This window comes from Coccinella septempunctata, chromosome 6 (assembly GCF_907165205.1).
Source record: "Coccinella septempunctata chromosome 6, icCocSept1.1, whole genome shotgun sequence".
Taxonomy (NCBI): domain Eukaryota; kingdom Metazoa; phylum Arthropoda; class Insecta; order Coleoptera; family Coccinellidae; genus Coccinella; species Coccinella septempunctata.
In genome coordinates, this window is record NC_058194.1 from 18,934,921 (window position 1) to 18,961,844 (window position 26,924).

A 26,924-nucleotide genomic window follows, 5' to 3' on the forward strand; every position below is an offset into this window, starting at 1 on the left:
CATAATGCTTTAAAGGAAGCGCAAAAGTTTAATTAGGTATTCAACGTTTATAATGTTCATAAAATAAACATACAATTACATAATGCATTCCGACTACAATATCGTTGGAGTGTAAAAAATTGCATTCTTTCACATCAATCAACAATGAAAATATGAGTGACATGATTTCCTTCTATTGGATCTACTTGGAATGTGGAAAATATGGAAAAATACCAAACACAGAAGAAAATGAAAAATTTGATTTTGTTCATACTACTCAAATGGAATTTATCTTTCTTAGTTTTTGGAAAACAGTCATATTACTAATTATTTAAAATGTAATAAAGTTGGTTCAAACTAAGGATATCCTTATGGATACAGACGAGCGTTATCCTGATGCAAGATGATCCACCTCACTGACATTTCAGCGAACATTTTGTAGAACATGAGGCAATCAAACTGTTCTGAACTTGGAAAAAAGGCCTAAGGTTCTAATCCATTCTAAATTTTCAACAGTGCATCCCTGCTTTATATTGTTAGGATGGAAATACTCATAAATTTCAAAAAAAAAAATTTCTATTTACTTTTAGCGGAAACACTTTTTTACAGCAAGTGATTTCCACGAGAGTCATGGGTGCTAGACGAAACTTCATTAGAAAGAATTTGTAGAAATATATTTATGTAGGTCAGGATAAGAAACGATCTGTTTTTCAACCAGATTTACAGAGGGATTTTCGTGTTACCGTGTGGTCTCGCAAAAAAGAAGAAGGCTTAGCCAGTTTGAATGGGAGCCAATAGTCGTCTTACGCAAGGCTGGTTTGTCCACGACGATGAAATAAAGAAAGCCATACGCGGAGTGCTAGGAGTAGAGGACGTGTCAGAACAACCCTATTTCAAAATCAACGCCTTAGCTTTTTGGCTCTACAGGACCGCTTCACGTCCACAAGGTGACTTTGTTGTTGTGCTATTTAGGGGGCTATAACTTATCTATCAGAGGAAAAATGATCGCCGTGCATTAATTACATCCAGGAGATGTTAAAACCACATGTTGTGCCTTATATTCTGAGCACGACCACATGTAGCCAGAATCACGTTGGTTCATTCTGAAGAAAATCAAGTAGATTCACCCATACAACATGTCTAGAACATGATGGGGACTAAATTAAAATGTCAGAGAGCAAAACTGCAATATCATATGGATAGGCTAGGCGAAAAAAGTACAGATCTTGTGAAAGGAATCATTCATTGATTGCTGAATTTCGTTACCGAGAATAAATCTACAAAAAGACTGAAAAACCAGACTATCGGTGAGATCTAATTTATAATTTCTTTGGGCTGCTTGCGACTGTGTGTCCTTCTGTGACTGAAGAGACCCAACCGTGACCTACAGATCCTTCCACACTCTGGGCATGGAAAGTCACCAACCACATCTGGCCGCCGGTGTATTATTCTGTCATATACTGGCCATCTAGTTACCGAGCTCCCTCTGTTAATTCGCCATACAGAGCTATTTTGGGGAGTCTTGTGTCTTGCATCCTCAGAATGTGGCCGCTCCAACTGAGTCGGGACCTCGTTACTTGAGTCTGAATTGTTATACAACTCGCGCGCTGCATGACTTCTGCATTTGAATCTTTGTGGAACCATCTGATGTGCATTATTTGTCTTTGATGACGTTGCGTTTGTTCAAGCTGTTTAATGTGTCGTCTGTAGCGAATCTAGCTTTCGTTTCCGTAAAGAAGCGTTGGGAGGACCACTGCTTTGTAAACAGCCATCTTGGTCTTCAGATTGGTCCTTTAGCTTCCAGAATGCCCGATACTGAATTGATACGGTTGTGTATTTCCGTGTCCAGGTTAGCCCTAGTATAAAATGAACCACATAGTAGGCATAGCAAACTGAAATGAATATTTGCCCATGTAAAAGTTCAGAGTTGGCTCCAGCAGTCAAACGATACCAGTTCAACGGATTATTGGTGACAAAGAACAGATGAACAAGATAATGAAAATATAATAATTACTATCTCAAGCGGAATACCGCAATTTTCCCACAACTTCCAATTTATCCTTAGATCATTTTCATAGCTTCTTATCAATGAAAAGAGAAAATAAAAGTTAATGCCGTGACTCAATGGGAAAATGTTGAATTTATGCAAAAGATGCACTTCGAGATTTGAAGCAATTTTCTGATCTATTATAATGGTGACCTTGCATTTTCTGAACACGAATTCAGGTCACGCTGTTTGATCCAGTGACTAATATAATGGCGGTAATATTTCAAGCTTCTAAATATAATTGAGGTGACAAAAACATCCGGGTGGATACAAAAAATAATATCCAAGAGTGTTTTCTGAAATATTTCCTAATAATTTTTAACAAATCAGAAATTGCATACATACTCGAAAAATACAAGGTGAGTCTTTGACTCGTACGAATATTTTAGAGTAGATTTTGGTCAAGGTCAAAAGAAACACTTTTTCCTATACCGATTTGGACCTGATAAAAAGATATAGCTATTTTAGGTTTTCATAATAAGCTCTGTGCCACCCCTTTAAAAACAAAAAATCATCTTCAGAATAACTAGCTAAATCTGTGACATTACACATCTGTGGATCTTTTAAACAGAGGTATATTCATACAAAGTACCCAAGTTTTCAAATTTCAGAGATACTTTCTAATTTTTGAATATCAAATTACACGAAAACTCCGCATTATACGAGTAAATGAAGAATACTTTTTAATACATGATAATTTCTCCAGGAGGAATTTTTAATTCGAAATTTTGAAAAGGAAATATGATACATCGTTTTTAAGGTCTTTTTCATTTGAATATAGCTTAACCACACTCTTCAAGATTTTTGATAACTTACTCTCTTCTTGGAGATTTTTATAGAAACATATCAATTCATACTAGAGACGGTAAGAATATTCATATTATTGATGAGATTGTTGGGCCATTGAATATTAAAAATTTACCATATTCGCTGAAATTTTCAAAAATTAATGATAATGAATGATAACAATCAACAATTCCTCCAAATAATTTAATTTTTTTTGATAAAAGCGATGAAACACATGTATTTAGATTCAAAAAATCTAGAAATATTGATGGGTAGCTTTGGGTGCTAGGTGGAACAAGAGAAATCACTTGATTCATTGGTCCATCCAACCTGAACAAAATATCGAACATTTCCCAACCAATCACATGAAAGCCTTTTGCTCTTGGCACTTTTTGTCAGTGCTCAGTGCTCGAAGAACTTTTTTTTAGTTCTCGTCACAGCTCTGTATTGAAACTATACTTTACCTGACACTTCTAACCAGATGAGCATACTTCATGCAATAATTTCTTCTAAAAAATGGAACATCCTCCTGAATATAAACATTCCAGACAGGTGTCCGCATTTGCCCGCATTTTTGCTCTAATTTAAATAATTTTCACCCATGAGTGGATTTCTAAATATTGTGAACTTCAACCCATGTCAATGTTAACAGCAACGAAATATTATTTCAGAAGAGTCTGATGACTGTAGAGGTTCTTTCATAACTGGGGTATGTATTACTTGCTCTACTTCGATAAAGAGTGATAATAGAAGTCGACGTCCTAAATGTTGATTATCGAAACGCTTTTCACTATACGGTTGCGTAATCGTTCGGAATAGAGTATTTCGTTTACATGAAATTGCCATTTTCATTGCAACATCAAAGATGTTAAATTCTGTCGCTTATCATCAAAAGTGTGCAACTTTCGGAAAATACAAGCCAAAATTGAAGGAATCTTCGGGAAAGATTCTGATATCTACCAATAATTTTCACTATTTCAAAAAATTGGTTAATTTTCCACATATTTTTATATGTTTCTTAAGAAGAAATTTAAATATTTGATTTTTTACTGATCGGCTTGAAAACAATATTATTTTGCCTGAGTTTTCGTTAGAATTTTTCATGGAAAGCACTTTCAATTGAATGACTAGCTCGTCATACTGTCAATTAAATTCTGAAGAACATTTCACTACGTCATTGTCCAAAAATTTCCTTTTCAAATTTCAATTCAGGGTGTCAATTCTATAAAATGATTCCTTGAATAAACCTTGATATTTCTCTGTGACTTCACAAAAAAGGATAGTGTTCAGGAAAAAATCAACTGAATCAGTACATATGAAGAATACCTCAGACTTCATGACATTGAGAATTGAGCTCCCATACATTGAATATTAACTTCGATCTTACAACTTACAATCATTTATTAAGACCCTGCATTTAGGCCATTGAAGTAGCTCGTATACTTACTACACCATTTCCAATTATAATTCAGAAATAGTAAATTGAAATTCAGAAATCATCACTTGTATTTCAGATTAGTCAATTTAATTTCAGAAATCGTCGATTGTACTTCAGAAATTACCGATTGTGATTCAAAAAATATCAATTGTAATTCAGAGAGAAATCAATTGAATTTAGTGTACTTTAACTGATACTATTGACGATAAAAAAGATTCAAAATTTTCAGGAGAATGAAATGATTGGATACAAAATAATTTGCCCATTTGAAATGTGGAAATAGGATCAGGCTTTCTGCAACTCACTTTATACGTTAAAAGATATTTTTCAACAATTCGTTTTGAATCACTTTCATCAACTTTTGTATGAAACTTTTTTTGTGCAGGGTAACACAAAAAAGTTAAAAAGAGGGAAGGGGCATTCATAATCAATCACCCAGTACTGAGCTATCGAATAAATCCTGTAGACAAGTAACACGTACATAACTTTGAAAAATATTCGTACTTTCTGAATTACAAATGACGGTTTTTGAATTACAAATGAAAAATCTGTTTTGCAATTCATAATTTCTGAAATTAAATTGACTAATCTGAATTGCATTTGATGTTTTCTGAAATAAACTGAATTTCAAATGACCATTTCTGAAATTGAATTGACTAATCTGAAATACAATTGAGGATTTCTGAAATAAATTTGATAGATCTGAAATTCAATTGCTCATTTCTGAATTAGCTACCTACAACTGAAAATGGTGTAGATTATAAAACTGTATCCAATTAAAATAATTTAAGTTATGATTTGCAGGGTTACGTATAAGTCTGCTATAAAATTAATTTTTCTTCAACGAATAACTCAAAATGAAAACTGTGGAACAAGTCAATTGATTTTTACTCCCATTTTTTGGCAATGAAATTTATTGTTTTTCATCAACCTCTTAACCCAAAATGATATAGCACATAATCTCACATGTAACTCCAAATTTCTAAATAGTGGCCTGTGCTAATGACTCTCAGCGGTCGAAGCACAAGAATTTTAAATAAAAAAAAATAATTCACACAAAACAAACTTTCGAAGACCTTGTCTAAATAAGGAATGAAATACATTGAAATTTCTTCCATTCTATTCGAATATCAGAAATGCACCGACGTCTTCTCAAAATATTTTACTCTCATAAGAAAAACAAACATTAAATGTAAGAAAATACACATGGAATAAATCAATCGGAGTAACATTATTGCTGGGATAAAAATAAATTATCTTCGATAAATCTGATCAATCACAAACCACGACCGGAAAGGATGCTTAGATACCACCAGATTCTTTCAAAAAAGTGGATCAGAAATAGTCCAAAACACACATTCTCTTCAGCAGATTGTGCAAAAAAGGTTGCTGTACCAAATCTTGCGTTTTCTTTACAAATCTGAGCAGTATGAATTAGATCGTTTTTTTTTTATTTCACTCGAACACATGAGAGCAACCTTGAAATGATATCTACTCCTTCGATTGAAATTATGAAAGATATAATTTTTTGAATGATAGAAATTAATATGGTATTTCTCGAAAAAACTTTTACCTGCAATTTTTCCATACACCCATGAGAATTATTCAATGTCTTGAATGAATATCACATCCTTGAGGAGCCGCTCTCATTAGATGATTCAATTCCATTTTTTCCAGAGAACGATCATTACACCACTAATTGACCATTGCATGCCGAAATGATATCATTATTGAAGTGAAAAAAACAAAATTAAGTACCCTAGAGCCATACAGCGATAATGGATTTGTTTTCATTGAAAGTGGGTTTCTTATTAGTGGAGAAAATAAGGAATCCTTTTGCTCAATAAAAACTATCTGATAAACTAGATGATCCAGATGCTGATCTGGGTAGAATTGTGAGTACTTTGAAACTGCCTCATAAAATGAACTTCTACGTGCAGTACAAGGTCGAAATATCAGTGTTGTTATGAAAATATCCTTTTTTGAACCTTCAGGTTAGCAACGTTATTATAAGAAAGAAAATAGGTAGGTAGTCCATAATTATTTAGAACCTTCATGGTACGGTATTAATTTCAACTCATCTCATAAGATATACCAAGGGAAAGAATATTCTTACATTTGTTTTGCTGTAAAATTTGGACATCTATTTCTGAGTATGTCAGGTACATATATACTAGAGAATGAATTTTGGTAATCCAATTATTAACATATTACATAGATATTGTTCGAACTGAGTAATCTTACGATCTCAAAGATTGGCGAGATTCAATGTTCGTTTCTTGATCATTGTCAATAAGTCCAAAATTCCTACAGACATCAATTCGACAGTAGGAAGTAATATATCGATATACATGTATATATTTTTTTTTTCAAAAGCTATTTAAGTTTATATAATATCGGATCAAAAATAGATCCTTATTTAAAATAAAGAAGTTATTTTTTTCACCCTTAGAAGAGAGGATGAAAAAAAGAATATGGTGTCATATTCCCAGTGAAAAAGTGTCTCTAGAAAGTTCTTATTGTTTTCAGATATTTTCGAAAATAAAGAAGTTATGACACATTTTCGTAATTCTAAATCGACAAAATATAAAAATTTGGTTATATCTTCAAGACAAATGAAGAAATCGTGAAATGGTTTCCACTAATGAACTTTTCTCAAAAATCGAGCCCAGAACTCCTGTCAACTGTACATACATAAGTGTTTCAGTCATCGATCTGATCTTAACTTAACCCTTATGGCCCGAAACTAATATGTATATTTCACGCGAACTTTATTTAATTCCTTAAATAATTTATTTTCATCTAAATCGAATCTGACCTTTGAATTCAGTTCCTTCGAATTGAAAATTAATGGAAGTTACACATGGCCATTCCCACACTGTTACACAACATAAGGATTCCGCTATTGTTAAACCCTACAAGAACATACATTATTGAGTATAACTGAGTGTCCCCTTTAACATGTTAAGCGATTGCAAAATGCAATCAGGGTTTTCTCAATCAACTACCGTCCATTTGGCTACTACCTAAATTTCAATGTCATTGTCGAAGTTTTCACATTGTTCGAATCATTTGAACTATCCCATTGTCTTTTTACATGTGGAACTCGAGTACCTATATGAAATAAATAAATGAATTAGGGGGCAAGGTTTCTCCTAGCATTTTAATTATCATCTTGAATGAGGTTGAGGTTGTAAGAAACTATAATTGCTTGGAAAACATACAATTTTATAGCAGTTCGGAAATTTCCAAGTTCCTCGTAAATATAACGAATATTATTGGGACCACCAATGGAACTGAACTTTAACCCCTACCCTACCCCTTCATAAACATTTCGTGATACTCTTTAAATATAGGGAACATTTTTGAACAAAATACGTTCGAATGAAAACTAACAATCGATGGTCAACTGAATCAGATATAGATAGATGTTTTCTGCACTCGTAAAGTGCGCAGAGTTTGATGTACCTATCAAAATACCAAACAGTTGGTATTGCAAATTTAAATTGCCTACTTACGATGACTGAAGATAAATGTAGGTATGAAATTTGGTGCAGAAATCACGTAACCCTCGGAAAGATTAAAATCTCAGCTTCATCTGATTCATTTTAAAGCTTAAAGATTATGGAATGAATAAAAAAAGTGTCCAAACTTCAAAATTTACACTACCGTAGATTCGGGTGAATTGGGACGATTTTGAAATTCAACTTGTCATATTTCAAAAAGGTTGACTTATTTTCATGTGAGAAAGAGGTTCAAATTTGCTAAACGACTCAGACTATTGATTAGGATATATACCATGCTTCAGTATTCGGATATAAATTCAAAAAAAATAAAATATACCTGTCCCAAGTCACCCACCGAGTTGGGAGGCTTGGGACGCAAGTTAAAATCCATTGATTTCTCAACACTCAAATGAAATAGGTGACTTGGGGCGATGTATAGTTTCGAAAACTTAGAATTTGTGATTAGATAGTTGAAATTTGCTAAGGAAATTAAATGATAAACCACTATTACAGCGAAAGTAAATATATTGCAACTCAAATGTAAAAAAACTAAACAATACAAGGAAACTTTGATTTCTTTCATTCTTTGATGATTTCTTTGTGGAAATAACGTAAATACTAATATCCTGCGAAAAATCAGCATATTTCCTACTGCCAATGCGCCGCTTGTATCTATTCGGCATTGTCCCAAGTCACCCTATAAAACAACTAAAATAAATGAATGAGATCCGTATTGCTGTTTGATTTGTAAACAACCTTGTTTCATGACATATCTAATAGACCATTATCCCACGTATCCAGAACAAAAAATTACACATGCACAAAGTGAAACACATGTACAGGACACTAGAAAGTAAAAAAACGCGCTTTTACTCTCCTGAATTCGTTAATTTTTCCTGTCAATTCAAACGCTCTGGTCACGGCAAACTCAACAGGAATTAATTTTTGAACTAACCGAAAAGACTCTACACAATCTTATAAGTTTGTCCCTTTACTCATAAATGGTAAGAAACAAAGAAATCTGCAAAGGGGGTAATTGTCCCAAGTTACAGGACTGTCACCTGAATCTACTGGTACTCATAAAAATAGATTCGTTCGGTGTTTATACTTTTCAAGATTTGAATTTTCAAGTCCCATTATTTTTAAAGTTTTGAGTTGTGTTCTTTATAGAGATTGCCTCATTTATGAAGCCAATACGAATTCCCTTCATTTCGATCAAAATTCAGCAATTTTCATCTAATGATTTCTATTTCTAGAGTTGAATCTGGAACCATAAAGAAATTCATCGACTATTATCACAATCGAATTCGATCAAATGTTCTCTTTAACCTGGTAGATCTTCTTGGAAGATCACAAAAACAATAACATGAGTTCCACCATATTAAGTTGAGCTGTTCATTCTATAATTCCTCTCATTATATTATTGTTATTCTAAATTACTTTATGGTTTTGCTACATGCCAAGAGAGCTTTCAAAGATAGAGAAAACTCGAAAACTTTGCCACGTTAACAGAAAAATGGTTCTGGTTCTTCAGAATCCTCCTGTCTCTCTCATAATCCAAGAATTAACACAAAAAAGATCGAAACATTTCATTTCAGAAGAAGAATTGTAAATCTGCCATTGAAAAAACTGTTTTCCAGATGCTTCACTTCACATTCTCCATTTGGACCTATTTGGGAGAAGCTCAATATAAGTGAAACCATTATTGTAATGTTATATCCCTATTTCTCATACATTGGACTTCTCAAACATAAAATATCATACTTCCTTCATAGATAACAGGAAAATGTAATTCCAAGCTCATTATTCTTTAGGTAGGTACCTTGTCGCAATAAAACTGAATTCCCATAACACAATGCACATAGTACCACATTTCCTATGTATGGGCAATCCTTAGGTATCCTCATGTTTTTTTCAACCAGAAAAACATTCTGAAGAAGCAGCTATCCATGTGATTCTGTTCGATTAAGAATTGAATCCCGAAGTCCCATATAATCGTTTCGGAGAAAATTTTTATTTTGACAAAACGACAATCTTTCGAAATGAGAACAATCATTATTTCACCCTTCTGCATGCATAGCAATTTTAAAAAGATGTCATGCTGTACTATAAGAAGAGCTCTAACCTGAGAAAAAGCTCTCAAAAATATGTTTTGTTTAGACAAATAATAAATAATTCGAGAAGAGAAATAGTTTGACGGTTGTTCATTTTAGAAGGTTTTCCTTCTCTCAAAACTATTTTCGAGTATGATATCTTTCTCACTTGAAATGCCCATGATCTACAGAGTGATTCATTAATAGGTATCTTTACTTTGTGAACGAATTCCTTTGCCAAAAAATAAATATAGTTTGTAGTATAAATTTTTCACTGATTTTCATCCCCTCTTGAGATAGACACCTTCACAAGACAGAACAATTTTGATTTTTTTTTCTTCTGAACTGAGGCAAAATTTTATAGAAATGATTAACTTGTTGAACCAAATCTCTACTGCCACCAATGCACTTATGAGGGGTTGAAATCTCCAACCCCTTGTTTTAGTTGGTTAGAGGTATTGGAACATTATAAACATCAGTGCACAACTGATTTCATTTTAAATTTAATGATTTTTGCCCTAAAAGAGATAGAAATACAATAATGATTTTGAATTAAAATGGAATAATGGCAAAAGAATACGGTTAGTGTGTTTGTTCAGCTTTGATTTACTCGAAAAATATCGATTTTGGCATAAGAATGGGAAAATTTAAAATGAAATTTTCCAAGATGCTAATACTCGAAGAGTTTAAAGTCTTGAATCTCTCATAAATACATAGTGAGGGGTTGGAAAAATTCGCTTATAAGTATTTCAAGAGGGTTATCATTACGGTCGAAATTCGTCCAAATGATGTCATGAAATGCATGAGAAAAAAAATTAAAATTATCGAAATTGATATGACAAATTATGCTTATTAAGAAATCTACTCAAAAAATGTTATCAATTTATTAATCACGCTGTATATTCAATAGGACATTTGTTTCTTAACGAGTTATCGATATCACAACAAAAATGGTAAAATATCAAACTTTAAGAAATCATAATACTATAGTGTAAAACACTGTCACAAATCAAAATTGGTTACATTGCGCAACTCAAATAGTTCTACATACTCATTACCAATGTAGAAACGTATTAAGTATTAATTATTAATTAACAGTGAATAACTTACATGAAAATCAAAAAAGGAATAATTTGAAAACTAGTTGATATAAGAAGTTGTATGTGATGTATTTTTACGCATTATGCAGTTAAGGACTTCGAAATTGTTTACTAGTACTTTCAGAAGTAAGATTTTTTATTGTTTCACAGATGTTACTACCCTTAATATAAACCGAATTTAACGAAAAGCAAGAAGGACTTATGCGGGTTGGTACTCATTTTTTTCACACAGATTTCTTCAGAAGTTAACAAGAAAAAACGTTTTGGATATACATATCTGTAAAAACAAATTTTTGTGCTCCATTTCATAACTATAACAAAGTAATGGAACAAAAATTCAGTAGATTCACCAAGAATTAATTAGATAGGTAAGTATATCTGCATTTTATAGGCGAAATTACCAGAAGAAGAGTTAGAACAAGAGATATAAAATAAAATGATACTTGATTAAAATAAATAAGTGTAAAAAAATTTTTAAAAATAAATAACAAAACTTACAGCTTCCAGCTGAGTAACTTCGTTCACATTCGTCTCAAAATTCCACTGTGCAGCCACGTTTGCGGTACATTGCTGAGATGCTTGCAAATCCAACGCTTGCAACAACCCCCTTATGTCACCCCTATACGGTGATCTGTTCCTGAATCGATCATCAGGATTGTTCGGATCGAAGCCGTCCCTCCTTCCTCCAGGAATATCGTTCCTAGGACCCTCAGGATCGAAGGTTCTAGGGGTAGAATACCCCTGTTGGTCGGGGTAACCTAAATTGTAGATAAAATTGGGGTTATCGCGCGGTATATTGTCTCTGTTATATACATCACGATCGTCGTAACCATCTTGCGTTTTTCTGGGTGCAAAATCGTACTGGGTGTTGTAAGGGTAGTTCCTATTTATGTCGTTTTTGGGGTAGGATTGGGGGTAGTTTGGGGTGGAGCTGGGATAAGGGGGTAAATTCAGCTGGGGCTCTGTTTCCGCAAGTACGCACGCGAGACCAATGAAAACGACCGCTTTTCTCACACTGCTGATGTCGCACATTTTTGTGATTTTTTCGAAGTTGCATGAAGATCGGTCTGATCAAAACTAGATGTTCCTGCTCAGGGAATCTCCGTATATTATCCGTGGGAATTTTCTGGGAGCCGTCTTGGTGGGAGGATTCGGATTTACCTTGTCCGGTGTTTTTGCTTTCACGCACCAAACAATTGTCTCTATTCAAATTGAGTTAATGAAGAATACACACTTCTCGGCTTCGTACATTATGTCACAAAGTAACGACCGCATGTCGCTAGCTTTTTCACGGTTATCAGGTGAGGCTAGAATGCTGGGGTGCGATAGTTCACTATTATGAAAACTATTCAGTGGCGGAGTAGGTAGGTACTACCTTCTTGTTAGTTCAAATGGATATAGAGAATTTGAAAATTTTATTTTCTTCTGAGTATCCAATTTTCATTTGATGGAGTGCTAATATTCGATCTATTTTCCAGTTCATTCAAGAACCTATAAAATAAATCCAAATGATTATAAAATTTGAATTGTCAAATTCATGTTACATCATCTGAGAGCCAGATCGGAACTTATTCCATTTTATAGATACAAATCTGGTTAATTTTATTATCATTTATCTCATTCTATTGAGCCCAGTGAATTTAAACGCATAACACAAAAAATGCACACAGTTAGTGAATTTGTAAAGCTACCAATCTTAATATCTCCCATGAAAAATCAGCAAGCCTTAAAATCTTGAATATGAAAGAGGGTCAAGTGACACCTTGTTTCAAAGGTAATTTGATTGCCTTCTCAAAAATGCTATACACGATTTTAAATAAAACACAGCATACCAAGAAATTCAAGTTGTTTTACAAAACGGCCGAGCTGTATCTACAAAATAATGGACAACATCAAAAAAAAATTTATACTACTCTCTTTATACTCTTCACACAACTCTTGCTATGGTGACTACTTCACTTTTTTTTCTCGATTTTTCGGGAGAACTAACAGAAACTCAATTGTATGCCATTTTTGAAAAGGCAATGGAATTTGATTTTTTATTCCTTGTGTTTTCAAGAAGAATACTGAAATCCACTCTGCCTATGGAGATATGTTTTTTTTATTATATATCATATTTGCTGAAAAACGGATAATGGAGGATTAATGCAATAAGAGCACAATCGAAATTGAGCAATTTCACAATTTTTTTATTTCTTAAAACTTTGGTCTCATCCACAAAGGTTTACCTTTTATCTCATGAGTCTGCTCTTTTCGAATCAATTGAGTGGTCTCTCTGTTATTCAACTGAAATCCAAATAGTTTTATACAGGGTGTTTTCATATGTGAGGCATTTTTGACAGAAGGTAGAACTTATCAAAATAAGTCGTATTGTCTATATAAAATATCCAAGATGACTGAGATGTAACCCCTAAAAGTTCGACAAAATTTCATTGAATTTCAAGTACAGGACTGTGTAAGGTGACTCCGGCATCGCAAAAACGTAACATAACATAAACAATGGCTGGACAATATGAATGGTTTAGTACCAAGTTCATCGAATTAGATGCATCATGTCACTTTTAAGAGAATCATAATTGTTGCATCGTGCAATTTAGGGTGAAAAAAATGTAGAAAATCGAGGCAGTTTCTTGAAAGTGCTTATGATAGTTATGTTGAAAATGAGCTTTGATGTTTCTCCATTTCATCCCATTTTTACGACAATTGTTGGAATGTTCGAACAAGAAGATTGTGATGCCCAGTGTGAAAAACTTCGTGAATAATTTTATTGGTGAGATTTTGAAGTATTATTCTATTTTTTACATTTGTGTCCTAAGTCTCTTCTGTCAGTTGGTATCGAAATGAGCCATTTCATAAAATTGTGTAAGTTACTAAAAAATAATGAGAACTATTCGGCAATCCTAAGTTTTCATTTTCATTACCACGTAAATATCGAACGAGCCAATACGTATCCTAAACGAAACCACATGGAAGAATCAGGAGATAAGTTTTTTTCCCACTGCTTTGGGATAATTCAGCTAACAATCGGTCTAGGGTCTTATAAGGATTTATTTCAGCAATCATTTTCAATTGTTTTTTCAACTTTGTCATTTTGAAAGTTTTGTATAGGTGATTTTTGGTGAAACGCTTCATTTTGACCTTCTGTTGAAAAAAAAGCTTCACCTTCAAATACACCCTGTATATCAAGATATTCTTATTCGTGAGTAGATATGCTAAGTGGTCAATTCTTTCCGCATATTATAAGGCTTTCATCTTTTCTATTTTCCATTTGTCGAAAATATCTTTACACGCCACTGTTATTAGATATTCGTCCAAGAAAACAATTTTTTGTATTCAACTTTTTCTAAGGGAAAATTGATGACACTGATGATATAGAAACGATTGGAAGATTTAACACGACGCAAAAAACGAAAAGGAATTGATGCTATTCTATACGCATTTGTCATTCAATACTTTTTGCTCATATTCAATTAAATGATCTCACAATAAAATGATCATTAGCTATATAATTTTGAACTTCTATGAAAATTGATGAATCAAACTGGGTGTGATGTGATGTAGATCGTGTATGAAAGAATAATAACATTGAAGGTCAAGATTACATCAATGTAAATAAAAACTACTTCAATTTTTGCGCCCTTCTTCTATAGCTACTCTTAAAAATAACACCTAAGTAGTGAAGGTTACAATAATGTTGTTGGCCAACTAAATTCGTGCTCACTGGATTTGTAAGATTATCTTTTTCTATTGGATTAGTTTTACCAGTTACTGCACCGTTTCAGGTGCAGGAATAACAAAATGCTGATGTTGTAATTCCATAAAATCATGAAATAAAAAACTTTGCTTGAGTAAAATTCAACCGTATTGATTTCCTTTTTTCTGTTTTAAAGCAACTGTTCCTCTTGAATAGTGGATTTCTGAAAGTAAAGTGTTGTACCTGGGTGATAAACGTAACGATGGTTATGTTATAAGTGTTATAGCGACATTTTTCATTGAAATAGTGAATTGAGAGAAACGAAGCGCTATGTACCTATATTGAAATGGTTAATAAATCACTACCTACTTGTTTTTTTATACGACTTTTTTAAACTCAACAAACTAAGATTCAATTTCCGTCTACACTTCACATCATAAAAAAGCCTTGTTCTCTCTCATTTTCCTTGAACAACAGTTATAAGTACAAAAAAATGCTTGTAACTCGAAAACAATGCATTTTTTCGATGTTGCAAGGTGTACCTTTTTTCAGAATTAATGATGAAATACATATAATATAGGAAAATAATTGAACCATTCCTGATTCTTTATACTTCATGTGACGAAACATTTGTAGTTGCTGTGTAAAACTTTATACTTGAGTACTGATTTGTAGTATTTGATTGAAAAATCAAGAGATGGGACTTCAGAACGAGCAGGAATATTTCAATATGCTCTGATAAAATGTCTGGCTTTGAAGAGACTAGGTAGTAACGAAAAAGGACAAATATCATTGAAAAGAGGAAAAGAGGAGATTATATAATCCACTTTTCTAGACGTTCATTATACAAAATAATAAACCGATTTACGTCTTTCAGTCAAGGTGAAAAATCTTCGTCCATTACTCCCATATATGATGCCCAAAGATGACAATTTTGAATTCATATTTTCCTTGAACTCTGATTAATTCTGTGAGAAAAGGATGCACGAAATAAAAGAATGGATGTTTATAAAGACTGAAATTATATATCAATAGACTCTAATATCAAAAATAAATTGGGAAGTTCTCGGAAAAAAGCAATTATTCTGCCAAATTCACGTTATATCACATCAGTACAATTGAAATTTCAACAACTCTAGTGTTGAATGAAAATTTAAAATCAAGAATGGGACTAATGTGGACAAAATATGATCCAACTTCAATCGTTTTTTGCTGTAAGAAAATTCTGATCGTAGAAGAAGAAAAAAAAATTTTAATAGCTTTTTGTCTCACCTCTCCATTTACCTGACAGAGTCGATGAATTTCCTTGAATTAGCAAACATCATTCACGTCCAAAGTTTGTATTTCAACCTGCAGTAAAGAATTATGTATTTACGTAGAAGTATAGTAAAGTACCTACACGATATTTGAAAGATCAAGTTACCTTTATATATGCCGAAATCTGAAATCGAAAAATTTTTATGTTGGATATATTTATATTCATTGTAAATTTTCTTTTCTCTATGTGAAAGATTAATCATTTCTGATTCGTGAAGGAAACGAGTTTTTTGGATTTCATCATTCTGAAAAATTGGGAACAAATAATAGTCATATGGATAGTTCAATGATATTGTGTATTTGGAAGAGTAGAAACTTCAATTCAACAAATCGTTATTTTATTCCAAGTTTCAACATATTCGAATATGAATCGGTGACTTCGTCATTGTTTAGTTTCTGTGAGAACCAAAGTAATTGGTTCCTTAAACTTCATTATTTTTTTTTTCAAGAGCATGTCCTTAAGAAAATACATACATAATGCAGTACGAATACATATAGATGTAGTTAAGAAGAATTTAAATATCCCGAACATTGCGAAAAATTGTTGAATTCAATATTTTCAATGTAGCTTCTTCTTAAGGAATTCCATTGACACATATTCATTTCAATTTCTATTATTTCTTGCAACCTGAAACAAACATAATTTTTCATAATTTTCATTCATATACTATAACAAAATTTATCTTTTGTTTTAGGAAAACTGCAATAAGAATTTCAATCGGGAATTTTTTCAACCTACAATAATATATAATATAATATAACGTTATGAATAGCAATAAATAATTGAATACTTCTCAACTTAAATTTCAATTACTTCAATTACTTTTCTGAATATTAAATAGGTACCGAAGATATTAATTGAATTTTGTGCGAACTTGATCAGTAGATTATTTTCCAAATTTCTATTTAGAATTTTCTCAGGATAATTTCAAATAGAATTGCTCGAAATGATTATTCAAATTCCATCACATTATGGTTTACTCGATTAAACAATAGTTCGAGTAATCACAAAATATGAGAACAATTTTTCGGTGTGAATTCTGCAGGAAAACTGGAAGTTGAAATGAAAAAAATGGTCTCTATACCACACTATCCCGAAAACTCATCGAATCTGCAGGATTTATATTTTTTGCAGAACGATTTTTCCGTAGTAACTTTTTATGCTAATGTTCGATAGTTTTTCTACCATCTACTTATACCATGATATTGATGGTTCACTGATCTAATTTTTGGAAGAGGCAAAATGGAGTGCTTAGGTACTCTTACTGCTACTAGATATCCTACTATAATCAGTAAAAATGATTCAAGTTTTCAATTAGCAGCACCTTGGTGTTCAAATATATGCCCAAGCATCTGATCTATCCATTTCTCGTATATTAGGGAAATTAATAAAAACCACCTTAGTTTGTTAGAAAACTAACCAGGTTTTCGAAAAAGTAATACCTACTACCAAAACACAAATTTCTATACTAACCTCGAGATGACTTTTCCCAACCAATATGAACACCGTTCTTCCTGTTCTCTTCCTCCAACCAGATTTGTAGTGGCCGAAAATACTCCAGAATAGCACTTGCATCCATAAAACTCTGTCCCGTTACAACGTGTAGAGCTTCAGGCCATGGTTTGGATGATCCCATTTTCAACATTTCTCTTCGATTAAAAAAAAACTATGAATATCCGTCGAACAGGCATCTATGAATATCAATAATTGAGAACTTACTTCAGGATATCTCCAGCCTCAACTTTCTGGTAAATATCACACATGTGTAGTGGTTTCTTTGGATCGCCTGGAACATATTCTCCTGATTTCTTACAAATCCCACGATGAAACTGGAACTGGAGTATTGTGGCTACAAAATACCTGGAACGGAATGTTCTTTACTGTTGTAGCATTTAATCATCTTGCATTTAAATGATTCAAAGGATTCTCTTTATCAGGATAATCAAAAGGAAAAATCTATTGCCCTTGTTTTTATATGCATATTCGTGGAATTTCAGCAAATATAAGTAGAGATTCGTCGTCCCTTTGATGTGCCACTATTTAGAGGGATTCAGTGGCAAATGATATGAACGTAGACAGTCTGGATATTCTAAGTACAAATTTAGCCTCGGAAAAATTTTACCTTATGTATGGCGTGAAGTAAGGTATATGGTATTTAGATGCTGGATCGAAATCAGTTTCCGTCCTTGGTACTGGTGGTTCAACACCCTGCAAGTCCTCCCTCAATTCCCACCATTTGCAGTTGTAATCTTCGGATGATATATTACCCGAAAAAACTCCCCATCGCCACTGATCTACTAGGTATGAAAATGGTAAAACGGCTATTTTCTCTAATCCTACCTAAAAGTAGAAGACGTGGATGAAAATTACATCCACCAAAAATATTTCGATAATTCAGTGATGATATTGGCAAAGAATAACGAAATACGATAGAATAGGTACTGCTTCACGAAAGTTAAGGAAGTTTATGAATTTTGTGATCTTTTTCGAATAATGCCGATTAGGTACTGTTTACCAAATGAATGTTTTTTGATCGACGAGGGCGTGAGCAGAGAGATATTTCGGATTTCTTTCAGGTGAGTGTTTCCTAGATCGTCCATCGATAGCGAGAAACTAGAAATAACATGAACTAAAATCAAAGAGTGGACGCCCAAGATCTACCACTTCTTCACAAGATCGGTTTTTGACTCTGTCTACTCGTAGAGAGCCTTTGAGTAGTACTTGTTGAATCATATAATAGTGGCTTTTGGATTGAAACAAATCGTAGAAGTGGTCGAGACATCGACCACTTTTGAGAAGGATTCTACCAACTTAAAATCATATGTGAACCGATTCTTAAATGTAATTGTTTCTTTGAAACCTATCCCATACTTCATACTCATCATAGTGATTTCTTACCCTAACACAAAACGAAATAAATTGTTTACAAAAAAGCACCGCAATAAAAAATCGATGTTCAATATAAATGGAAGATGCTTACCTATAATAAGTATTATATGTATAAATAAGTACTCAATTGATTCTTTTTAACTTTTAAACTTTCAGAATAAAAACTTTTTTACTTTTCGTACCATCACTTACTATGGCGGCAAAACAACGTCTGCCGGGTCCGATAATACGAAAAATTTCTACTCACTTCGTAGAGATTATTCAATATTACTTCTTTGTCATCATAAGCCGCTTCAGAGAGATTCAGCGAGACTAAATGCTTCGGTGACTTTACTGACAGGGATATGAGATCACCAATTGCTTCATGAAAACCTATATATGAACAAAAAGATGAAAAATAATTTTACCAATCAATTAAGGAATCAAAATCTCGACATTAATCAATACATTATGGTTACCAGGATTAGCTGCTGATCTGTAAGTAACTGGCTGATCACTGTACTGCATATAGTACTCAATATGGCCCATTTCGTGATGAACAGTGTAAAAATCTTCAACAGAAAGACTAGTACACATTTTGATTCTACAAACGAATGCAAAATGACATAATTTTATCAAGTGAATATTTTCGACACTAACCTATAATCCCCTCTTTTAAAGAAATCCCAAGCACTTGGATGGCATGCCATCTCACGATCTGGAATTTTCTTGAATATCGATTTTTTCCAGAAATTATCTGTCATTGATGGTAGGCCAATTGAGGTGAAAAACTCTTCTGCTGTATGAAATACCTTTTCAACGGTGAAGTTCTGAATACAAAAAAATTATCTTTATTTTCAAGTTTTGATTCCTTTGTAATTCATGATGAAATTTTGATTGTTATTTAATCTATCAAAATAATGATCTATTGCTAGAGAATGTACCTAAAGAACCTATATAGCGTAGAACAAATTAGAAGCATCCGCTTTGAAAAATTCAAGGGACGAAAGGATTTCGACATTTTTTTCAAATTTTCATGGAAAAAAAAAGATATTGGGTAGGAAGTAAGTATATAAAGTTTCGAATTCTTAGCCGTATCTGTTTTTAAACATGCATACCTCTGTTAAACAATGATTGTAAAAAAATTCTTACAAAAGTTTTCTGATTCGAATTTTTTTTTATTTGTTTTTATACATATATGGAAAACTATGTGCTTTAGGCTACTTCCTCATCTTATATCTTTATATTTTCAATTTATCTTTTCATTCTACTGAAAATTCTGAATATTCACATAATTAATCAAAAAATAATTGATTACTTCTACAAATATTGTCAACCAAGTCATATCATAGTTACAGTAAACTCCGCATTGGCAAATCTACCTCACAGGCGAATCTATCAGCTTAGAATGTAATTAACAGAAAAAATCTGCAGTTATAAGTGACTGCAGATTTTCGAAGAAAGAATAAGTTCTTTCTTCATGATTTGATTGAATCAGTGAAAACTCTTTACCTGCTTTCGTAAGTTCAAAACTACATCCTGATTAGTTGCACCAGGAAAAGGCTTGAAATCCAAACCAGCATTCGCCCATGATTGACTCCATACGTTTCCTGAAAGATTATATCACGTCCAAGTTTGGCGATCATATTATTTCAAGAAAGCATGCTCATGAATGAAAAAATTCTTGTCGAGATATTGCTTCAAAATTTTTTCAAACAACCAGTTGTTCTCACCTAATAAATGAGCTGGAATTGGTCCCTTTTCACTGACAATATCCCCATAGACCCCCCTCAATTTGAATCTCATGTAAGCGTGCAACTGTTGATACAAAGGTTTCACTTGTTCCCACAAACTTTCGAATTGACTTCTGATGTCTTTTACTTCGAGTTCTTCGTAGGGAAAGAGCCACATCTTGTCAGCAGTACCGAAATTGTTCAATTTAGCGGCTTTGTTCATCAAATCGACACTTTCCCTATAGAGATGTCGTATTTTAGGCCCAACAGCAGCCCTCCAACTGATCCAAACATGTTTCAGTTCTTCTGCATCCCTAGAGTTAGCATGGATATTTACTATATCTGAAAACAATAGAATCGAGAACCATCAAAATTTTCATGAAAAAAGTTGTTGATTTCCTATCTATCCCAAGAATATTCGATCATTTTCAATCATCGATGATTTTAATTCGATTCTACCTTCATAGTGCCTATTCGGCATTCAATATACTAGCAGATACAAAAACCAAAATAAAATGAGAATCAGCCGGTGAAAAATACATCTCGAGACAATATTATACGTCCTTAGCAAAAACAAAATAATAATAAATAAACATATTGTCCTTGGTACAAGCACAAAAACTTAGAGAACAGGCAAGACAATAGAGAAAGAAGGGAAATAATCCCATTATAAATTTTTGGATGCCAATTTATAATTAAAACCTAAGTCTGTTTTCTAACTTAGGTAAAGCGTTGATTGACGTATTGGTTGTATTTATTGAAGTATTGAAGCAAAGTTGAAAATAAAATGCAGATAATGATTATTATCTTAAACCATCCATGGTGTGATCTAATAGTTGCGAAAAAATTAAAAGCGTGATTCCTTGTCAAAAAGAAGTGTGGGTGTTTTATATGAAAAAAAAAAATCTGCTAGAAAACTGACAGAAATTAATTTAGCAGACATTCTATAGGAGCGAGAAGGAAATCAAAACTAATTTACGACTCATGATACAAACCTATTGATAAGTTATTTTTTCTCAAAAACCGTTACTTTTATCAAGAAATTAGTGAAGAGCTTATTCATTTAAAATGTTTCTTGTGGTAAAGGTAAACAATATACCTTCACTCACCTGAAGATGTTATTGTGATAGCGAAACACGTGTCGTGGTTTAAAAACTCATTTTGTGAAAATTGTATAAATCTCTTTTAGGTTCATTTATCAACAGCTTCAACCCGCTGAGTTATGAAGATACACATGCCAAAATCCAGAATTTCACGACATTCTCTATATTGTGTTCAATATCAATTTTTAAATTATTCCATTACTGGTTTTCAAGCAAATATTCACAGAACCATGTTAACCGTGTAGTATCTTCAGGTTTATCAAATCCGATATAAGAGGAACTATAGGTAATCCAGGTTCAACTTACCTGGTATCAAGGCCAAATCACATTTTGTTCTCTCCTTGAAATCACAAATTGTAGCAGTCGAGTACGCTTTTTCCATCTCAGCACTGATGCGTCCGGCTCGATCAATTTCTTCCTCTGTCAGAGCATCCAATCCAAGGATGGAGTTCAGCAGAAACTGTCTTTTCAGATCTGGATCCGTAAAGTTCCTCCAGTTGAACTTAGTCAGTTTCGTCCAGAATTCCTTTGCTTTTTTGGAATTTTCAGCTGTTATTTGCCTCTAAAATATTGCAAACACTTTTATTAACATCAGGTCTTTAATTATACTCAAAGGATACCTCAGAGGATAAAGTCCTCAGAAGGCAAGTTATGTCAAATAATCAGATATAATAACAATAATTCGGAGATAAGGAAAATTTATTAATCGAATACAAAAGAAAATAGACGAATGCGATTTTGGATTTTGTCCACTTGTCTTTGGAGAATCAAGGTCGAAAAAGTGACATCCATTTTTCCATACAATTACAAAGCTTCTATTAAATACCATCGTATTCTGCCCACCCTGTAGACTTTTCCACTTGTACAGGGTGGCAAATTCCGATGTTTTAGCACTACAGCCTTCAAACCAGTGGAGATAGACAAATTCTGATACCCCTCTCGTTCTCTTTTTCTGAGAATCAAACAAGAGTAGTAGTCATTTTTGGTCACCTTCTTTTGTTTTCGAGTTAGAGGCGAAAATTGGAAAATGGCGATTTCGAAATAAATTTAGATCTCCGATAATACTGTTGATAGAGCTCTGAAATTAAAACTTTATACGGGCACATTTTTAAATAGAATCCAGTGGCGTGCTTGCCTTTTTAGCATGATTTTTAATTACGAAGCTATGACCCAAAGTTATGTTTCTTTAGATGGGAACACTAGATTTCTGTAAAATTTTTGGAAAGCTTAATTTTTACTTATTTCGAAAATATATCAATATATCATATGGTTTGTATCAATATAAATAATAGAAAATCGACAAAAACCTTTATTCTCAATATTTCTATGGTTTCAACTTTTGACGAGCCGACAAGAGCAGTCTACTTCCGGCAATGTCATTCTTTCTATGCTTTTTACCAATTTTCACAAAATTTGAATCTTGGATAAATTAGGTAAGAAACATAGAAATGAAAGGACTAATAGAAGGAGACTGTGGTAATCATAAGATGCAACCATTGCAACCTTTTTGTATTCTCATCAAAAGTAGAAACCATAGAAATATTGAGAAAAAATGTTTTTGACCATTTTCTATTATTTTTATTGACACAAACCATATGATGTTACCTATATATTTTTGAAATCGGTTAAAATTGAGCTTTCAAAAAATTGCACAGAAATCTAGTGTTCCCATGTAAAAAAACATAACTCTTGGTCATAGCTTCGTAATTAAAAATCCTGCTAAAGAGGAAAGCACGCCACTGAATTCTACTTAAAAATAATGTGCCTGTATAATATTTTAATTTCAGAGCTATATCACCAGTATTAGCGGAGATAAAAATTTATTTCGAAATCGCCATTTTTTCAGTTTTCGCTTATAACTCGAAAACAAGAGAAAGTGGCGAAAAATTACCACTACTCTTGTTAGATTCTCAGAAAAAAAATGAAAAAGAATTGGGTATCAGATTTTGTCTATCTCCTCTGGTTTAAAAGCTGTAGTGCTAAAACATCGAAATTTGCCCACCCTGTACAGGGTGGGCAAAATTCGTTGTCTACTGAGAGGATCTCGAGAAGTATAGCAGCTAGAAGAAAACGGATGACACATTTCCAAGCTCTTTTTCGGAGAAACAAAGAATAGTGAAAACCGCAGCCTCCTACGATACTTCGTTTTACAATTTCGTAAATAAGTTCTCATAACTTTTTTGTCTTTGAAGTTACAAATCTGAAACTTGAACCTTCTACAGGCACTTTTTTACCTAGAATAAACTGATGACCTCAAAATATTTGTTCATTTCGAATATTTAGATGAACTTAAATTTTTTTAATTGCAAACTTTTATTGAGTTTGATATTTTTGAATAGAAAAAATTAGTAGATTCTATGTATGAAAGTGCCTAAAAAGGTTCAAGTTTCAGATCTGTAACTTCAAAGACAAAAAAGTTATAAGAACTTTTCCGAATCGTCAAAATCTCAATTTTTATTTATAACTCGAAATCTAAAAATGATAGGCCGATCCTGTTTTCAGATTTGGATTAGTCATGAAAAAAGAGCTCGAGAATGTGCCATCCGTTTTCTTCTAGCTGCTATAGTTCTCGAGATCCCCTCAGAAGACAACGAAATTTGCCCACCCTGTACATACTGTGTTTTGTCTGCCTTACGCAGGAACTATCTAATAGATATATGTAAATACTATTACAAAAAATTCAGGATTCGGCTTGTATTCCACCATTGGGAATCTTCAAAACTAAATTGTTATGGACGATCTATTTTAATTCAATGTGGTTGAGTGCCACTGAGCCAGACACTAACTATATCAAGTTTAGCGCAGAAAATAATGGCTTCATTCTATAATGGTTTCCCCAAACCAATAATGATGGTTACTAGGAGACACAAAAAAAAAGTTTGCTCTTCAATGACAAATTCACAAACAGGCTCTGATATTTGTAGCGATGATAGTAATATAGCTGCAATGAGTTGGCGAGCAAGATAAAATCGGATTTGTACTGAAATGTATTATGTATTTTTCTTTTGTTGTTTATTTTTATCTCGATTCAAATTTATTTTGAGGTTCTTAATGCACTGAAAAATTTTGTCTGATGTGTAACACATTTAATTCATTTCTTTACCATCAAGAGGTGGCAACCCCTTATTTGCACAGACGACCCTATGCATGCCATAAAACAAAAATTGCTTTAACAAAATGATACATATTGACTTCACCCTATTTCGATATATTAATCATTCGCCTACTTTCTTTTCAAAATTTCCTTCATTCATATTTGTAGCATAATCCCAGTCGGCATTGATCTGAAGGTTAGAGTCCAGTTCTATCTCTTTGTTGAAGGTGGTCAAGAAATCTCTCGCCTTCTCTTCTTCTTGCTCTATTACTGTAACGGAACATCTTGTATATGAAATAATATAGAGCCACATCACAAATAGCAGTAATCTTTTCATCTCTGAAAAATTAAGAAACTGAAGGGGGATTTCATTGCGAAGGCGCTGGAAAAATATCATGAGGAGAATATTATTAGTAGGCTCTCTATAAAATGAATTTTCGACATTATTCGTTATTTTCGTTACTTTTGAAATAATATTTTCTGTATTGAGTTCAATTTTTTGATATAAACTCTTTGAATAAACTTTTGAATGTACAATCTGTTAAGTGTTTTGTAACTATGATTTTCCTACTCAACTGCAACGTACCTTTAAGTGATGTTGATAATCTTCAATCTTGCTGGAAGAATAAAGCTCAAAAAATTAAAAAAACACCTCACTTCTCTTAATTCCGAATGTTGCACAAATCCAAATATCGTATGAGACAGTTAATAGAGCTAGTAGTGAAATAAAATTCAGAACCTTCTTGAAGCTTAATTGTTTATTTTCACAAAAAACATCTAAACGGGAAAATTATTAAATCATTTTCAGGAAATACGATGATATCAAACTTAAAAGGGGATTTTAGAGTGTTTAAGTTTCGACTTTTGAATGAATCAATCAAATTGATCAAACTTTATGACAACATTAATGAAAATTTATTGTTTGGCGATAATAAGTCTCTTATCTCTGCAGTAATATTCGAAAGAAAAACAATCAGAAAAGGGTTCGCATAATTGGAAACATGAAAAATCCACAAATGCACGAATCACACTGAATTATATTATTCATCATTCAATAGAAAATTATTCTTATAATATTATTCGAAATATTTTGAGGAAGCCCTAGACGATCATTTCAGTATGCAAATAAAAAGCCTAAAGTGACAGATTTTTATTTGTTTATCGAAATTCCTCAAATCGTGAACTCTGGAGTATTATAATAAATTATGTTCATATCTAGATAAGCAGAGCAGTGTTATGAATGGTTTGGCTGATAGAGAAATCATTTTCTTTATATTCAATCGTTATTTGAAATCGAAATTAATTTAGATGCATCTAACATCCATTGATTCAAAAATCGATCAAATCGAACAACCACTATCGCTTCGAGTATCAACAGGAAAACCATTCCATCTAGGAAGAGTAGATGCTGACTATGGTTTCGTTCTTTTTGACCCCGTCAGAGTAACACAACTGGTAGGCTAGTTCGATTTACATTTCCACATCTGTTGATTTTAATATCAATGATTAATAGATTCTGAATTGATTCAAATCATAAATTTCCCGCCTTTATAAGTACCTGTATGAAATGTTGCATGTGTGTTAAAAAAATCCGAAAAAAAGGGGCCAGTTAAAAATTCCTTGAAACTAAACGGTTGCGTCTAGGTCAATGAAATTTAGAGATTTATTACTAGAAGAGTTGCTCCTTTAGAATATGTATCACATTAAAATCCGAGGCAATTTTACTGGGAGATACATTCGTGGAAAGTTGACCTTCGAAAAATTCCAAAAAAGATGGAGTCACTTAAAAATTCGTCAATACCAAACGGCTGCACCAGATCGATAAAATTTCGAGCTTTATTACTAGAAGAACTGCACTTTTAGAGTATGTATCATATTAAGCTTTACGAAATTTGACCTTCTGAACATTCCGGAAAATATGGGATCAGTTGAAAATTCGTCTAGACCAAAGGGTTGCATGGAGGTCAATAAAATCTCGAGATTTATCACTAAAAGAGTTATTCTTCTAGAATATGTATTATTTCAAGCTCTACGATGATTTTTCTGGAAGATAAACTTGTCGAAAGTTGACCTCAAGGTGGCTCTTAGTATGTAACCCCTTACAGGGCCGCCGTCAGGACCGGCAAACCGGGCACCCTGCCGGGGCGGCACATTCTGGGGGCGGC

At 32.9% G+C, this 26,924-nt stretch overlaps 1 protein-coding gene across 1 annotated transcript in view; it reads right to left on the minus strand.

Annotated features, from left to right (window-relative positions):
- The window catches only part of LOC123315989 (angiotensin-converting enzyme-like), a 42,746-nt gene extending 17,212 nt beyond the window's left edge, over window positions 1–25,534 (minus strand). The window contains exons 1-12 of the mRNA XM_044901900.1: window positions 25,346–25,534; window positions 24,893–25,098; window positions 21,972–22,227; window positions 20,563–20,904; window positions 20,342–20,439; window positions 19,490–19,659; window positions 19,309–19,433; window positions 19,098–19,222; window positions 18,084–18,301; window positions 17,681–17,821; window positions 17,435–17,610; window positions 11,448–12,016 (exon numbers count right to left, since the gene is read on the minus strand). Coding sequence (XP_044757835.1) covers window positions 11,448–12,016; window positions 17,435–17,610; window positions 17,681–17,821; window positions 18,084–18,301; window positions 19,098–19,222; window positions 19,309–19,433; window positions 19,490–19,659; window positions 20,342–20,439; window positions 20,563–20,904; window positions 21,972–22,227; window positions 24,893–25,096 — 2,424 coding nt within the window. The 5' untranslated portion in view covers window positions 25,097–25,098; window positions 25,346–25,534. The remainder of the gene's footprint in view (window positions 1–11,447; window positions 12,017–17,434; window positions 17,611–17,680; window positions 17,822–18,083; window positions 18,302–19,097; window positions 19,223–19,308; window positions 19,434–19,489; window positions 19,660–20,341; window positions 20,440–20,562; window positions 20,905–21,971; window positions 22,228–24,892; window positions 25,099–25,345) is intronic.
- Window positions 25,535–26,924: the final 1,390 nt, after the last annotated feature.